The sequence below is a fragment of the Marmota flaviventris genome, chromosome 1 (genome assembly GCF_047511675.1).
Source record: "Marmota flaviventris isolate mMarFla1 chromosome 1, mMarFla1.hap1, whole genome shotgun sequence".
In the NCBI taxonomy this organism is placed as follows: domain Eukaryota; kingdom Metazoa; phylum Chordata; class Mammalia; order Rodentia; family Sciuridae; genus Marmota; species Marmota flaviventris.
The window spans coordinates 206,431,672-206,447,701 of NC_092498.1; the positions used below are offsets into that span (position 1 = coordinate 206,431,672).

General features: G+C 62.3%; 2 protein-coding genes across 3 annotated transcripts in view; one reads left to right on the forward strand and one right to left on the reverse strand.

Moving 5' to 3' along the window:
• The window catches only part of Cpamd8 (C3 and PZP like alpha-2-macroglobulin domain containing 8), a 65,445-nt gene extending 54,727 nt beyond the window's left edge, over positions 1 to 10,718 (forward strand). The window contains exons 30-42 of the mRNA XM_071601331.1: positions 1,834 to 1,999; positions 3,023 to 3,109; positions 3,215 to 3,351; positions 3,655 to 3,810; positions 3,885 to 3,947; positions 4,569 to 4,786; positions 5,905 to 5,992; positions 6,569 to 6,643; positions 7,239 to 7,344; positions 7,421 to 7,531; positions 8,216 to 8,425; positions 9,119 to 9,272; positions 10,462 to 10,718. Coding sequence (XP_071457432.1) covers positions 1,834 to 1,999; positions 3,023 to 3,109; positions 3,215 to 3,351; positions 3,655 to 3,810; positions 3,885 to 3,947; positions 4,569 to 4,786; positions 5,905 to 5,992; positions 6,569 to 6,643; positions 7,239 to 7,344; positions 7,421 to 7,531; positions 8,216 to 8,425; positions 9,119 to 9,272; positions 10,462 to 10,483 — 1,593 coding nt within the window. The 3' untranslated portion in view covers positions 10,484 to 10,718. The remainder of the gene's footprint in view (positions 1 to 1,833; positions 2,000 to 3,022; positions 3,110 to 3,214; positions 3,352 to 3,654; positions 3,811 to 3,884; positions 3,948 to 4,568; positions 4,787 to 5,904; positions 5,993 to 6,568; positions 6,644 to 7,238; positions 7,345 to 7,420; positions 7,532 to 8,215; positions 8,426 to 9,118; positions 9,273 to 10,461) is intronic.
• Positions 10,719 to 12,665: 1,947 nt separating this feature from the next.
• On the reverse strand, positions 12,666 to 14,623 carry F2rl3 (F2R like thrombin or trypsin receptor 3). Of its 2 annotated transcripts, none has more exons than XM_027932526.3 (2): positions 14,191 to 14,623; positions 12,666 to 13,871 (listed from the first exon to the last, which is right to left on the reverse strand). In XM_027932526.3, the coding sequence occupies exons 1-2, from the start codon at positions 14,324 to 14,326 to the stop codon at positions 12,793 to 12,795; spliced, it is 1,215 nt and encodes a 404-aa protein (XP_027788327.2). In that variant the 5' UTR covers positions 14,327 to 14,623; the 3' UTR covers positions 12,666 to 12,792. The 2 variants fall into 2 exon arrangements, with proteins under 2 accessions (XP_027788327.2, XP_027788328.2); XM_027932527.3 differs by having other exon boundaries at positions 14,212 to 14,619.
• Positions 14,624 to 16,030: the final 1,407 nt, after the last annotated feature.

Consider the following 16,030-nt stretch of genomic DNA (forward strand, 5'->3'; position numbering starts at 1 on the left):
TGTGGTGACTCTGCACATCCTTAGCTGTGGCCACGTCATCCCAGCGTGTGCCACCATGGTTGCCTGCTCCGTGTCTTCTCCCCTTCTTCTTCTTCTTTTTTTTAAATCTTAATGACTTCATTTCATGTTTTAGGTGTTCTTCTTTTTAGCTACACGTGACGGTAGAGTGTATTTTGACATATTATACACACCTGGAGCCTGACTTCCTATTCCTGTGGTTGTATCCGTGCCGTTTCACTGGCCGTGTGTTCACATATGAACACAGGGAAGTTTGTCTGATTCATTCCACTGTCTTTCCTACTCCCCTCCCCCTCCCTCCTCATTCCCCTTTGTCTAATCCAATGAACTTCTGTTCTTCCCTCCACTCCCTCTTTTGTGTGTTAGAATCGCACATTGGGGAGAACATTCAGCCTTTGTTTTTTTTTTTTTTTCCGGATTGGCTTATTTCATTTAGCGCCAGAGTCTCCAGTTCCATCCATTTGCCAGCAAATGCCACAGTTTCATTCTTTTTTATGACTGAATAATATTCCCTGTGTGTGTGTGTGTGTATGTGTGTGTGTGTGTGTCTTACATTTTCTTCATCCATTCATCTGCTGAAGGGTACCTAGGCTGGTTCCATAGCTTAGCTATTGTGTATTGACCCACATTATGTGGCCATGTCACTATAGTATGCTGAGGTTAAATCTGTCTTCTCCTCTTCTAAGGATATTTATCTTTGGATTTAGGGTCACTTTAGTCCAGGATGATCTCATCTCAAGATTCTTAATGATATTTGCAAAGACTTTTCCAAATAAGATCACACTGGGCCGAGAGGTGGCTCAGTAGTAGTAGAGCACTTGCCTAGCCTGTGTGAGGTCCTGGGTTCAATCCCCAGCATTGCCCCCCAAAATAGAGGCTACCCAAGTTAGGTTACGTTTACAGGTTCCAGGGGACATATCTCTTGGGGGTAGGGGCACCATCCAACCCACAGCACCTGCACTGGAATCAGATGAGCTTGCCCCCCCCCCCAAAAAAAAAAAAGACCTGGGTCCCTCTGAGCCTGGTTGTGAACACTTTTTGTAAATAATAGAGTTTCTCAGCTAAAGCAACAGATGGGGCAGGGTGGGTCCTTCCCGGCTCGGTTTTCATAGCATCCTTGCCCACGTGGCCTGGGGTAGCTCCCATGTCAGCATCTCTGGACTCATGGGTCACACCTGGGCTCTGGCTAGTCTGCCCTGCTCCTCCCCAGATCCTCTCTGGGAAGCTAAATCTCACCCCACACTTAGAGGCGATTCCCATGCTTTGTCCTGGTCTAAGGATCAAAGGTTTGGGGACACGTTCTCTCTGTGACCACAGCAGTTAACTAACGCTGCGTTATCTTAACTCCACGGCTTCTACCGGTGGCCTGCAGAGCGTCTCTGCTCGTTGGCTGAATTGGTTCCTGCTTTAACCACTCACTCTTCCCGTGAGTCCATCTTACTGGGAAGCTCCTCTGAACAAGCCTGTCCTTGGTGATGGCTGTGCCCGTGTCTTCCCACAGGTCATGTTCTAGGGCACAGGAGGAGGTCGGCGGGTTTCTCTGCAGAGGCACCTCTTGATTCGAGGCCTGGAGGGTGCAGAGGGCCTGGGCTGGGGGTCTTAAGGCCAGATGTCTTCCTGAAGCCCTGGCCATGCGTGGGCCTGGACAGGGTTGGCCCTGCCTGCTCCCAGGAGGGTCTCTGCACTGACCTGGCGTATCCCTGAGCATCCCGCCCAGACTCCATTTGGAAAAAGGGGCAAAGACAGAGAAGAAAGGCGGTGGGGTCTGACAGCAGGGGTTGCAGCCCGAGCTCCCGGTGTCACCCCACTCTGCAGGAGGAGAGGGCCGCTGTTGCCAAAGCAAGACGCTTCCTGGAGTCCAGGGGGCCCCTGGCCACAGATCCCTACAGCCATGCTCTGACCGCCTACGCGCTGACCCTGCTCCGCAGCCCCGCAGCCCCTGAGGCCCTGCGCAAGCTCCGCAGCCTCGCCATCACACAGGGTAGGTGTTCCCTGGCCACCGGCCCCGGAGGCCACCATGTGGGACAGCCCACTCTGAGCTCTTGGACGCTCGCGTGCGACTCAGGAGGTGTCTTAGCTCACTCTTGATGGCTTTGCGTGTAGAATGGTCCACCCAGGAGCGCGCCAGCCGGCCACTCGGTTAGATGCAGTGTTTTGTCCAAGGTTGGGCCTGCCTGAGCGCTTTCCATGCCTGCGAAATGGGGGATGCTGACCCCCAGGGAGGGCAGTGTGGCGGGGTCTTCGACAGGAGATCCCCCAAACTTCTGATGCTGGGCAGGCGGAGGTAGACCCCCATTCTCCCCTCCACTGGTGGGTGAGCCCCGGGAAGGAAGCATTTCCATCTTTGGGGTGTTAGTCCCTCCAGATGCAAAATGATCACCTTTGTGTTCAGAGAGCCCCGGTCACCAAGCCCCCACTTGTCCAGACGCCCCCCACCAAGTCCCCTCCCCCACCCCACTCAGTTATCCCCCCTCAGCTGCAGCCGCTGCTCCCCTTCATCAGCCCAGGAATTGCTTCCATGCTTGTGGGGAAAGAGGCTAAAATGTAGAATTCTAAAGTCAACGATGGCGTCGTCTATTTAAGACCAAATGCTTAGGATTAGGGGTGAGGGTGGGAAGTTGGGGGGAGGGCTGGTTTGTCTCCAGGTTTGAGGGCCTTGACACCTTGGTTGCCTGGACCCCAAGTGGAAACATCTGGGGCTGCAGCAGTACCCAGCCTGGAGGCGGCCATTGATGGGTGATGTCTGCCAGGGCCAGGGGGAGGCAGGCATTGATTAGTGATGTCTGCCAGGGCACAAGAAAGCCTGGGCTGCTTTGTGTTTGAAAATATGAGATGGAACCGTGAGACCCTTCCTGTTCCGGCTGGTTGTCCCTCGGCACCTTCCTCCCCCTGAGGTGTAGTCCCCCAGTATCTCTTCTTGATCCCAGGCACACAGATGCTCCTCAGGGGATGTCAGGCTGCGTGCTGGGCGGGTTGTGGCTCCAGACTAGCTTTGTCCTTGCAGATGGAGTCACCCACTGGAGCCTGACAGGTTCCCGGGGCGTGGACAAGGACGCATTCCTGAGCTTCGGGGATGGGGTCTCTCGGTCAGGTACTGGCTGTCCCAGCCCCCTGTGCCTCCCGCGGCGGCTGCCTCTGGAGCACTGAGACCTGGGTGCCAGTGCTGAAAGAGCCCAGCTGGCCTCTCCCCTTGCAGTGGTCTCAGCAGAGGTGGAAATGACCGCCTACGCCCTGCTGACCTACACCCTCCTGGGTGACGTGGCCGCCGCCCTGCCCGCGGTGAAGTGGCTGTCCCAGCAGCGGAATGCCCTTGGGGGCTTCTCTTCCACTCAGGTGAGCCGGGCAGGGCCAGAGGGGGGGACTGGGTCTGGGCAGGGTCACTGCAGGGCTGCAGCCTCGGGGGTCACAGAACCTAACAGTGGGTAGGGGCCAGGGCCAGGTGTTCCTGGACCCTCTGGGAGTCCAGCCCCTGCCTCCATGGGGACACCTACCCAACTCTCCTGGGGTCCCCAGGTCCGTGGGTCTGTCACCTGGTTGGGTCATCCCATCCCCGTGGGTGCCCCATCCTTGGCTAGGCCTCCCTGGAAGGTGTGGCTGGCTCGCTGGCTCCCGGGGCTAACAGCCATCTCTTCCCAGGACACCTGCGTGGCCCTGCAGGCCCTGGCAGAGTACGCCATCTTGTCCTATGCTGGCGGTGTCAACCTCACGGTCTCCCTGGCCTCCACCAACCTGGACTACCAGGAGACCTTCACGCTGCACAGGGCCAACCGGAAGGTTCTACAGACGGCGGCGGTGCGTGCTCCTGGAGCCGGGTTTGTGTGTCTTGGCAGGGGAGGCGGCGGCCTGACGGGCTCTTCTCTCTCCAGATCCCCAGCCTCCCGACCGGGCTGTTCGTGAGCGCCAGGGGAGACGGCTGCTGCCTCCTGCAGGTGAGGCTTGGGCGGGCCACCTGACCAAGAGAAGTGGCCACGGGTCCCCTCAGAAGGAGCGTCTTTAGCGATCCCTCAGGAAAACCCATTTGACCCAGTCAATCTGACCACAAGCAGAGCCCGGCCACCCACGGGAGGCCTTGCCCAGGGCACAGGCTATTCCTCCTGAGTGGCCTCAACAGGGACGCTCAGGGAGTCCGCCTGGTCCTCGACCCTCAGCCCACCACCCAGCACTTCCTGGGATTTGGCCCCAAGCTGGGCTGGGGCGGGGAGCCCCGAGTTCTGGCTGGTGGTTGGAAAGCAAGCCGTCTTCCTCGCTGGCCTCGGCCTTCTCAACACCCCCCCTGTGGGAGCGCAGACTCCCCAGTGGACAGGAGGAGAACCCCAATGTGTGGTGAGCCCGGCTCTGCACCCAAAAGAGGCAGCTGGGCCGACAGCTGAGCCTGCACCCACGTCAGCGGTTCCCAGGCTGAGAGGGAAAAGGGTCGCGCTTGGAACTGTCGCAGGGTCATCGTCCTAATTTGGGGCATTCCTACCTCCCGCAGCACCCCATTCTCTCCTCCCCCAGGCCACGCCTGTTAGGCAGGGATGGGTCCCTAAGCTTGTCCTTAACACCCCTAGATCGATGTCACCTACCACGTGCCCGACCCCGTGACCAAGCCTGCCTTCCAGTTGCTGGTGCGCCTGGAGGAGCCCGAGGCTGAGGGGCGCCCGTCCCCTGTGCCCGCCTCCTCGGCTGGGGGCCCGCGGGGTGGGGAGCAGCACCTGGCTGACGATGACGACCCCGCGGCTGACCAGCACCACCAGGAGTACAAGGTGACGCTGGAGGTGTGTGCCAGGTAAGGCCGCTTGCCCGGCCCAAGCTGCCCCGCGGGCGGAGGGCTGCCTGTCCCCAGGGGCCTTCTGGCTCCCGGCTCCCACCAGGCCAGTGCTCAGGGACGGTTTTCGACAAGAAAGTAAGTAAAGGAGGTGTTCTGACTGGACATGACAGCCCCCAGGGATGACCAGAGCAGGAGGGCTGGGTGGGGACAGCCGTACGAGGTGGCACACTGGTCCCCGCCTGACACACCAGCTCCAGGGCCCTTGGTTTCTGACGGGGAGCCTGGGACCCAGCCACGGTGGACCCTCACCCTCAGAGATGAAGGTGGCTACCCTGAAGGTCTGGGAGCCCAGAGGTGGGTGGATGATGAGTGGTTGCCATGGTACCTGTGAGCCATGGGCGCTGCCCAACCCTGCCCCACCTTAACCCTCACGTGTCAAAGTCCCTGCCGTAGGAGGTTCTGTCTGGTGAATAGGACCAGGTGGCTCAAGCGCCCAGGCAGTGGGTCCAGCTACATTTTCTGTTCCACTGTGAGACTCGGGATGCAGGCAGGGCAGGGGGTGAAGCTGGACCAGACCCAACAGCCTGGCCCCCAGCCCTGCTGGGGACGCCTTGGTTGCTCCCTGAGACGTGTTAGGAAGGTGCCACTGTGGGCCACCCAGGTATAGGGCTGGCCTCCCCGCACCCCAGGGGCTGTGTGCCCGTGGCTCACAGCCTGCCTTCTGTTCTGAACCTCGGCCTCCCCTTCCTTGGCCCCAGCACCTGGCAGGTGACAAGCCCCCAGGGAGCCCAAGCCACGGAAGGAGAGAGCTGGGGAGTGACGGGCCTGGGGTCCCCGGCCGAGCAGGCGTGGTCAGCCATCTGGGCTCTTGCTGCCCCATGGGACACACCCCAAGTCGGGTCCCCAGCTGCTTCCCAGGGTGGAGTGTGGGACAGGCCATGGTCCCCATGGAGAGACTTGGGAGAGGCCCTTTCCTTGTGGCCGTGGCGTCCTGACTATAAAATGGGCTAACAAAGCTGACCGGCCTTACTCTGGCCGGGCCCAAGGCAGACCTCAACAGGACATGGGCTCCAGGGAACAAGGGGGACCATGAATTCCTCCTCAGGTCCCCAGCCCCCTCTCCCCTCTCTTGGAAGGTGGCTGCACACAGGGTCTTCCAACATGGCCGTCCTTGAGGTGCCCCTGCTGTCCGGCTTTCGGGCCGACATTGAGAGCCTGGAGCAGGTGAGGTAGTGCTGCTGGCAGGGGTGGCCAGGGCCCGGCGGGGGCCTCTGAGCAGGGAGGGGGCAGGGCTGGAGCACCTCAGGCCGCCTTGGCTGGTAGCTCAAGCCGTTTGTACAGTTTTGTGGGTCGTTTTGATTTCTGTTTTAGTTTATTTTGCTTGTCTGGGCAAAGATGGGTCATCGGCCTCCTGAGGGACGGGTGGAGCAGGGAAGGGACTCTTCCTGGAGGCGGACCCCCTGGGACCACCTTTACTATTCTGGATGCCATGGAGGACTGTAGCAAGGGTGCATGGGCTCTGGGGGGAGCGGAGGGCGGGTGGCCGCCATCCTCCGGATAGACCAGTGTCACAGTGTCACCTTGGTGTTTTGTAGGGGAAGAAAGGGGTGGGGAGAGGGCTGTCTTGCCTGAGGCCACAGCTGAGCTCAGGCTGGGGCTTGGGGAAGAGGAGCAAGAAGCAAGCACTCGGCCCACCTAGGCCCTGGCCCATGAGGGCTTGCTGGATGGCCAGGAGAAGAAGTGACCAGTGAGGGGCAGAGGGTCCTCCAGGATGGACCTGACTTCCCTCTTGCTGGACAGCTGCTCCTTGACAGACACATCGGGATGAAGAGGTACGAGGTGGCCGGACGCAGGGTCCTCTTCTACTTTGACGAGGTACGGCCAGCTGGGGAGCCATGCTCGCTGCTGAGGGTAGAGGCTGCTGTGGCTGCCCGCAGCTCTCTGACGGCCCGGAAGCCACACTGGGCGAAGCTGCAGGCAGAGCTGGTGGTGCTGAAGGCTGGTGCCGGGTGGATGGATAGGTCCTGGTGGAAAATCGGGGAGGGGAGCAGCAGAGTATTGTTCTTTGATAAAAAGGAGTGAAGCACTGACCCATGCTGTGGGAAAGAAACCAGACACCAAGGCCACTCACGGAGGAGTCTGTTGACATGAAATGTCCAGAACAGGAGAACCACAGAGATCCTGATTAGTGGCTGCCAGGGGCTGGGGGGGGGGGGGAACAGGTAGTGACGGCTGATAGAGAGGGTTCCCTCTGGGGGGCAGAAGTGTTCCCGAGAAGAGGCGAGCGTGCAGCATGGCGAACGCACTCAGTGCCACACACACCCGTGCACGCGCACACAAGAGAGGGAGGGGTCTGAAGGCAGCTTCATCCGAGACTTTTCCCCAGGAAGGACCCACGCTTGAGGCATCACAGAGCAGCCCCCTGGGCCGGTGGTCCAGCAGGGCCTGAGCCTGCCTACTGTCCCCGCAGATCCCCAGCCAGTGCCTGACGTGCGTGAAGTTCCAGGCGCTCCGTGAGTACGTCGTGGGCAGGACCTCGTCGCTGCCCATCTCGGTGTACGACTACTACGAGCCTGGTAGGCCAGCGCTGCCCGCACCCCCAGCCTGGCCCTTCTCCCGGCCTCTCTTAACCCGCCGTCCTCCGCCCCGCAGCCTTCCAGGCCACGCGCTTCTACAACGTCAGCGCGCGCAGCCCACTTGCCCGGGAGCTGTGCGCGGGCCCCGCGTGCAACGAGGTGGAGCGCGCCCCAGCCCAGAGTCGCGGTGAGTCCGCGAGGCCACTGTCGCCCCACCACTGACCTCCTACCACCCCGCCCCACCCCCGCGGGCTCCAGGAAGGGCGTCTTCCTGAGATCAGAGAAAGAAGGGGTCTCCAGATGTAGCAGGGGACAGCACATTAGAGCCGTGGAGCCCGCGCAGCGGAGCAGACGGGGCTCAGACGGGGCTGAGCTGGGCGGGGCTGCCTTGTGGAGGGGCGTGGTGGGGCGTGGCTTGGAGGGGTGAGAGCGATAGGGAGGGGCGGGGCATGAAAGAGCATGGTGCACTCGCATGTGTGTGTGTGGGGGGGGGGGGGCAGAACCGAGTGGCCGACGCCCACCGAGTGCCTTTGTCACCTTTCTCACCCACAGCCTGTAGGTTTTCGTGCGTGGCGTAGGGAGGCAGCAGCAAAAGTCTGAGTCGGACTGAGAGTCTCTTAGGACAGTTATTTAAAAATTTCCAAACAGCTTGGGGATGGGTTTGGACCATTTTTAACTTAAGCATTTTTAAAATGTTTAAGTACCAGGCAAATACCTGCCTCAAACCCCACCGTGTCAGGGCTCGGGTCTCCCACCGTCGGCTCCCTTCCACCCTGGGGGAGGAGTGGTCCTGGCCCCAGGCCTGGAAGTCAGTGCGGACAAGGTCTGGGTTGGGTCCACCGTGCCTAGCAGACCCTACCTCGTCCCCCAGGCTGGTCCCCGGGCGAGCTGGGCCCCGCGGTGGCCCCTGAGGAGGGGGCGGCGATGGCACGCTGCGGCTGCGCTCGCGACTGTGGCGCCCACGCGGACCCCGTGTGCGGCTCGGATGGCGTTGTCTACACTAGCGCCTGCCACCTGCAGGAGGCCGCCTGCCGCCGGCGCGCGCACCTGGAACCCGCGCCCCCGGGTCTCTGCGCCCTCGGTGAGGACTCCACTGCAGCCTGGAATTGGGGGCCCCATCTTGTGCCCCAAGCTGTGGGCATCGACCTCTTCTTTCTTACCACCTTCCCCCTTTTCTCCAGCCCTGGCCCCTTCATCTTCCTGCTCCCGTCTCCCCTCTCCGCCTGCCTGTGCCGCCCCTGCCCTGTCCTTGCCTGCTGCTCGCCCACCCTCTGTGCTCCTGGTTAGCTTCCGCCCTCCTGTCTCCCCACACCCCCCTCCTCCTACTTACCCGTTTTTGTGCAGCCCTTTCTGGGTCTCCCCCGGCCTCACTCCGCCTTGGTGACCAGTCAGCCTCTCCCAGGTTCCCCGGGCTCAGGCTCCCTCTGCCTCTCCCACCTCTCCTCCCCCCATCTCCATCTTTCAGTCTTTTGATTCCAGGTGGATGTCCTTGTCCCTTGGCTGGCTGGCTGCCATGCCATCTCTGTTTGCACCTGCTCTCTGTTTTGCTAAGTCTCTCCCACCTTCATCTCACCTTGGAGTCTTTCTGCACTCCTTCCCCATGTCTGCCCCTGGGTGTCCCCTCTTCCCTGGTCTGGGACCTTCTCCTCCCCCTCTGTCACTCTGGGCTCCGCATGTACCTCCTCCTCTCCCTCTCCCTGTGTCCCTCTGGACCGCCAGCAATCCCCATCCCTTCCTGCAGCACCTCCTGGACCAGGCCCCCCCTCCCTTCCAGAGCAGCAGCCACCAGCCTCTGCGTCCCACTCCTACGATGACGACCCAGCCCTCCTGGGGCCTGGACACGCACAGCAGGGCAACAGGCTGAGCGCAGCTGGCCTCGAAGAAGCCCTGCGCTGGACCCCCGAGCCTGAGGGGGAGGCAGAGGGCAGGTGAGCACTGGGCCCACCTCCACCGCCCCTGCAGGCAGTAGAGGGACCTCAATTACAGGGTCACCCCACAAGTTTCTGGGGATAGTGGAGGGGATCCATCTCCTCTAAATTCCACCTGCTCAACATACATCAGACGCCAGCCCCATGTTCCAAGTGAGGTGGGGGCAGAAGGGCTGGGGGTGGCCACGAGGCTCCAGGGCTGCAGGCTCAGCTGGGCTGGCTTCCGGCAGCAGGAACCTCTGGGTGCGGGTGACAGAAAACTCCACCCAGAAGAGGCTTAGGTTTCCAGTTCAGAGGCTGCAGTTCAGTGGTAGAGCACTTGCCTAGCACGCATAAGGAGACTTGTTGTTCCATTTAAGTTTTCATATATATATATATATATATTTTTTTTTTTTGGGGGGGGGTTCTATACAAGGGACACTGGGACATAATGGGTTTAATATAATTATTGAGAGGCCCATAAGTATTTGTTAAACTCCCCTTCTGTGTCCTCTGTTCAATTAATCAGATATATCTTTTTGAATTTTCATTTTAACTGAGCTTTTGATTTTAGCATTAGGATTTTTTTTGTAGGGCCAGAGGTGTCCCTCCGTGGCCGAGCACCTGCCTAGTGTGCCCGAGACCCCTCCCTAGTGTGCCCGAGACCCTGGGTTTGATCACTGGCAGCACACACGAGGGGTGGGGCCCGGGAGCTCTGGGAATCGTAATGCACGCCCTCGAGCTTTTCTCCGTCTACTTAGCATTACTACTGGGTTCACTTCACCTAAAACAGAAAGTCTGAAGTCACTGACATCCATTATATGTCCATTTGTGCTTCCTGACCATCCTTTATACTAATGCACAGTTTTAAACTTTCCCTAAGTGGCTACTTTCCGGTTCCCTCTAGGACCTTAGGAGAGGTGGGGTTTTTTGGTTTGTTTTTGAGGGAGGGGGTTCATAGCTCGAGCTGCGCATGGTAACACACGCCTGTAGGCTCAGCTGCTGGGGAGGCTGAGGCAGGAGGATGGCTTGAGCCCAGGAGCTGGAGGCTGCTTTGGCCAACAGAGTGAGACCCCATCTCAAAAAAAAAAAAAAAAAAATTGAGGAAGCGACAGGTGGGAGCCTCCTGGGGGCAGGTGTGGGAAGGGGACAGGGCTGGGCCCCAGGAGCCTGGCAGCCCCTAGGGAGTGTCTCCTTCTCTCCTGGACAGCCAGAGCGGTTTCTCTTCCTAACGGCCACCACACTCGAAGCAGGATGGCGCCATCTGCCTGCCTGGTCCCTGTCAGCCCGTGACTCTGCCTGGCAGGGGTCCGCCCCAGCCCCCTGTGACCCTGCCTCCAGTCTGGTGGACAGAATGACGGAACCTGCCCGCCCTAGGATGGGGAGTCCTGAGCATGGTAGGGGACGGCTGGAGTGGCTGGGGTCCCCGAGCACCCGGCCTCCACAGCTGCAGGTGGACATCCAGGTGCCCACTCCCAGCTCTGGGTTGGGGCCACAGCCTGACATTCTGCTCCTGGGAGAAGTAACATCCAGGGAGGTGTTGTGGTCCCCGAGTCTTCTTCTGAGAAGACGCAGCTGACCAGAGAAGGGAGACAGCGTCACTGTCCCTCATCTGTGACTTTGAAACTAAACAAGACACCTGTCTCCAAAACACAGAGCCATGGACTCTCTCTGGGGCTCTCAGGCCACTGAGCCTCTAGACTAGGACCTCGGGTTGGGGTTGTGCCAGGACGATGGCTTCCCTGCACCCTCTGATCTGGCCCAGGACGTCTTCCAAGTGCAGCCTGGACGGCAGAGGGTCCTGTGGGAAGACCACGGCTCCTGGCAAAGGCACTTTGCTCTGCTCCTGGGGCTGGGGGACCTGGGGCCTCCACAGCCCATGTCCCCAGCCCCTGGCATTTAGGGGACGGTTCCTCTCCCAGCAGCTCTGGGGGACCCCAGTCCCAGGGTGGAGGCTTGCGTGCTCAGAGCTGCCTGCCTTCTGGGACCCTCTGCCGCCCCAGCCCTTGTCCGTCCCATCTTGTTGCTCCTGGTGGCCTTGGGGTGCCCGTTTCTGTCCCCCTGGGCCTTTTCAAGACGGTATTTATTTCAGCCAGCATTTCTCTGATTTAAGGGGGTAGCACAGACCCCTCCCTGGCTGAGAGGCTCCAGCCTGGGGGTCCTCACCTCTCAGTGCCGGCTGCTCCTGCCAGCCCACGAGGGACAGGCCAGCAGACTTCATCCCCAGGCCGAGCCCTGTCCCCCCCCCCCGTAGGGCCTGTTGATAAAAATAAAAGCTGATTTCCAGACTCACGGGCCGTCTTCAGCCTCCTGTAGGGAGTGGGAGCCTGGGGGACGCACAGCAGGTGAAGCTCTTCACACCCAGGGCCCGGCAGCTGGTCACTCAGAGCACAGTGGCCAGGTGGTGGCCAGGGACCCTGGGCCTGGCCTTCCAGAGTGGGTGTGTGGGGGAAGGTCTTAGGGTCTAATGCGTGCCCTAGGATCCTCACAGATGGACGTGCGGTTGGAAGAAATGATAAAGCTGTGAGGGTGACCCCAGCTCCCCGGTGGGGACGTCCTGGAGCACTTCAGGGCATGGCCTTAGGTGTGCACCTGAGGCCAGTGGCCCAAAGCCGGGCTGGTCAGACAGACCCAGTGGGGCGCCCAGCGGTGGACTGGCCTGCTCAGGTGGGGCTCCCTCTGCAGCCCCTGCCCTGTCCGGCTGCCTCCTAGCGTGGGGGGGAGCGGAGGTGTGTGTGTCCGGGGCCTGTCCCTGACAGGCACCCGTGTGGCCCCTGGTCCTCCTGACAGCTCAGAGCAGGCTGTGGCTGGCAGCCCTGGCCCCGGCCGCCAAGCACACGTCCACCCTGCCCTCATCCCACTGTGTCCTGCTGAGGTCAGCATCAGGGGATTGGGAAGTCAGTCCACTGGGCGGGAGGTCTTCGGGAGCCTCGGTGACGGCGGGAGGCTGACCTTGCTGGTGGTGGACTTGGGGAGCAAGGGTGCACCCCACTCTGATGGTTCAGGGAGTATCCTCGTCCCCACCTCACAGGTGACCACCTCACCTGGTGACGGCAGTGTCGCGCCACAGAGCTGAGCCTGGAAGGTGGCTGGGCCGGGAGTCTGCACTTAGCCTCACCCTGTGTCCCCGGGCCGCTGTAGAAAGGCACCAAGTGGCTTAAAAACAACAGATTCACTGTCTCCGTTCTGGAGGCCGGAACCCAAGCGCAGGGTGTCCGCGAGGCTGGCCCCTCCGGAGGTGTGTGGGCGGCCTGCCCCAGGCCCTCTCCTGCTTCGACGGCCATGTCACTCCAGCCTGCCTCCTTGGTCACAGGGCTTCTCCCTGGGTCTCTGTGTCCTCTCCCCTTTATGGAAGGACACCAGCCACTGGCGGAGGGCCCAGCTTCCCTCCAACGTGGCCTCATCATAACTAAGGACAGTTACACTGACTTTATTTCCAAGTGAGGTCATGCTCCGAGGTTCTGGGAAGGACGTGGGTTTGGGGGGACACCCTGCTCTTCCCAAGGTGGCCCCTTCCCCCTTGGCCACCCTCCTGAGGGTGTCACGGGAGTGAAGAGGAGCGGGTGCCCGACCCAGGGCTGCCCACCTCCCCGGAGGCCTTGGAGGCCGTGGTGGCTCCCGGCAGCTGGCAGCAGAGCCCCTCCCGCACCTTGTCCCTGAACTCCAGGGACACGTAGTAGTAGATGAAGGGGTCCACGCAGCTGTTGAGCGTGCTGAGGGCCAGGCTGGGCACGTAGGCGGCGTAGAGGTCACCCCAGGCGTCCGGGCCGGGGTTGGAGTAGTGCAGCAGGAGCAGCACGTTGCTGGGCACGAAGAAGGCCACGGCCGAGGCCAGCACCAGGGCGGTCAGCCGCAGCGCGTGGCCGTAGCGCTGGCCGCCGGCCGCCAGCGTGCGCAAGGTGGCCCCGCAGCACAGCAGCATGACCAGCAGCGGCAGGAAGCAGCCCAGCAGGGCCAGGCAGGTGAAGGCCGGCCGCCAGTGGGAGGCCTGGGCGCCCAGGGGCAGCACGTCGTGGCAGAGCACCCGGTCGGAGCCCGCCAGCCGGAAGGTCTGCTGCTGCAGGGTCAGGGGCAGTGCCAGGGCAGCCGCCATGAGCCAGGTGGCCGCGCAGAGCCCGGCGGTCAGGCGCTGGCCGCGCAGGCTGCGGGCCCGCAGGGGGTGCACCAGGGCCAGGTAGCGGTCCACGCTGATGGCGGCCAGCAGCAGCACAGAGCCGTACATGTGGCCGTAGAGGGCAGCCGTGGCCAGGCGGCAGGCGACTTCACCAAAGGGCCAGCGCTGGCCCTGCAGGCGGTAGGCCAGGTGCGGCGGCAGCACCAGAGCCAGCAGCAGGTCGGCAGTGGCCAGGTTCATGAGCAGCACCGTGGAGGGCAGCCGCGGCACCCGCGTGGCCAGCACCCAGAGCGCCAGGCCGTTGGCGGGCAGCCCCACCATCAGGACCAGCCCGTAGAGCGCGGGCACCAGCCTGGTGGGCACCCAGCCCAGCAGCAGCTCCCGGGAGCTCTCTGGGAGCTCCAGCGCGTCGCTGTCGTTGGCGCAGGGCTGGCCCGGGAAGCTGCGCAGGTGAGGCTGGTCCGGCTCCGCCTCCCCGGGCCTGGGCAAGGGCCCCAGCGTACCCTCTGGGGGAGAGAGGCCGCGCCGTCAGCCGGGGCTCCCACCTCCCCCACTCCAGGGAGGGAGGGGGTGCGGGTGCCCGAGGGGTCCCTCAGCCCGGACCCCCACTGGCCCCTGTGGCTGTGGGTGCCGGAACGTCGCAGCCCCAGCCCCCAGGATCCCCTGGGAGGGCAGGATAAAGCTGGACAATTCTGAACAGCGCCCAGCCTGGCGGGGCCAAGGCCAGCGTAGAGGGTGGCCTTGGGCCAATAGTGCCCCCACGCTCCCCACCTCCCCCTCGGCCCTGGGGACCCAGCTCCATCTCTGCGGACGACCACTCCTCACCCCGGGGGCCAGGTGGCTCACCGTCGCCTCCTTCTGTGCTCCAGCCCTCGTCGTAGATGCCGTAGATGCCGGGGGTCTGGCTGTCGCCCACCAGGCCGAGCCCCAGCACCAGGGGCCACAGCAGCAGCCCCCGCATGCTCCCGCAGGCTCGGCTCCGGCTCCGACTGCCGCCTGCCTCCTGGCTTCCTGCCTCGCACCCACCCCCACTGCTTCCGGAGCGGGGAGCTGGCCGCCCTGGAGCCCACGGCCCAGCTGTTCCCGGGAGCCTGTGGGAGGCGTGGGAGTCCTCAGGGCCGGGCTGGGGCACTCACGGGTGCTGTGCGAGCGAGATGGAGGGGGACCCCGGCCGCAGCCCCCACCCAAGCTGTCCAGCCCAGGAAGCATCTGCGGACCGAGTGGCTACATCCTGCTGGCCAGTCACGTCCACAGCTCCTGTTGGATGGCAGTCTGGCCTGCCATGTCCCTGCCCCATCAGGGCACTCAGTCCTTCCTGAGGCCACCCCCTATTTCCTGTCTGTGGTGGGAGGACAAGAGCCCAGCCTCCCTGCTGGGTCAGAGGTCAAAAGCAGGTGAGCAACCCCCTCCCCAGAGCACCCCAAGTCCTCTTGGGGACTGCCCCAGCTTGTCACTGCCTCGTCCTCTGCAGGAGCAAGGTGAGGAGCCGCAGGGGGAGCCCCCTTGTGAGGGTGAGGTCTGCTGAAAGTGACTGAGGGACCCCAACGAGGCCACCTCTGCCATGGGGGCCCTGGTCAGGGCTCCTCGGCGGCCCTGGGCCTGGTTCTCAGAGCCCCTCTGCTGCTTCCTGCCCCTCCCTCCGCCTGGGACGGAGAGGGACTGAGTCACCCTTCCAGGGTCCCCTCCCCTCCCTTCCCGCCCCCATATCCCTGCTTCTGGCGCTCTGTGGGGACACTATGCAGTACCCGATGGGCACCCTCTGTGCACATGGAAAGCAGGCTCGGGGTGGGTGACGGCACTCAGCGGTGTCCCTGCCACACAGACACCTCCACCTGTCCTGCATGGGGGAGCCCCACACTGGGGTCAGGGCTGGCCGCTGTGGTGGGGTGCAGGTCTGGCAGCAGGAGGGGCAGCCAGGGCCGGCTGGGGTCCGGGAGGACAAAGTCAACTGGAGAGGGGGAGGGGTCCGTTCGGCCACTTCCTGCGTCACCAGAGTCCTCATCTAGCCACACATGCAACGATGAAGGGATCAGCCAGGAAGTGACTGTGCAGAGTCCTGGACAGAGCCAGCCTCCAGGCCTGAGAGGGGACCAAGGCTGAGAGCTCCGGCGGGGACAAGGGACTCTGCACCAGCATCCAGTTGTCCCTCAGCCCATGCCTGTGTCTCCTGGCAACGGAGATGGGGGCAGGCGTCCTCCACAAGCAGAAGACGAGCCGGGTGTGAGCAGCACCAGGAACACCCAGGGGGCACCAGGGGGTACGGGGGGGGGGGCGCCCCGTGTCACTGGGCAGGGCAGGGCAGGGCGGGAAAGGGGGGTCTGGCAATTATGCATTGAAATCGTGACTCACGCGCTTTGACTCGGTTCCTGTCCAGGAATTTAGGCGAGATGCTCACGCTCAGGAAGACGTCTGGCCCGCGATGCTCACGGCAGCCCTGGGAAGGGGGGCCGGGATGTGCCCGGCAACAGCCCCTCCATGGGACGACGCTGTGACAGCACCAGCAGAGCCCCTGTGAGGACATGTGACATCCCCATTACTGTCGGGCGGTGTCCTGGCACCTCTCCTTGGGGAGAGAGCTGGGGCCTGCTTTTCTCCGACTGGTTCTTTGTACTTTGGAATTTCCTACGTCCTGTGTTACTTGTCATAAAAACTGACATTATTTTTA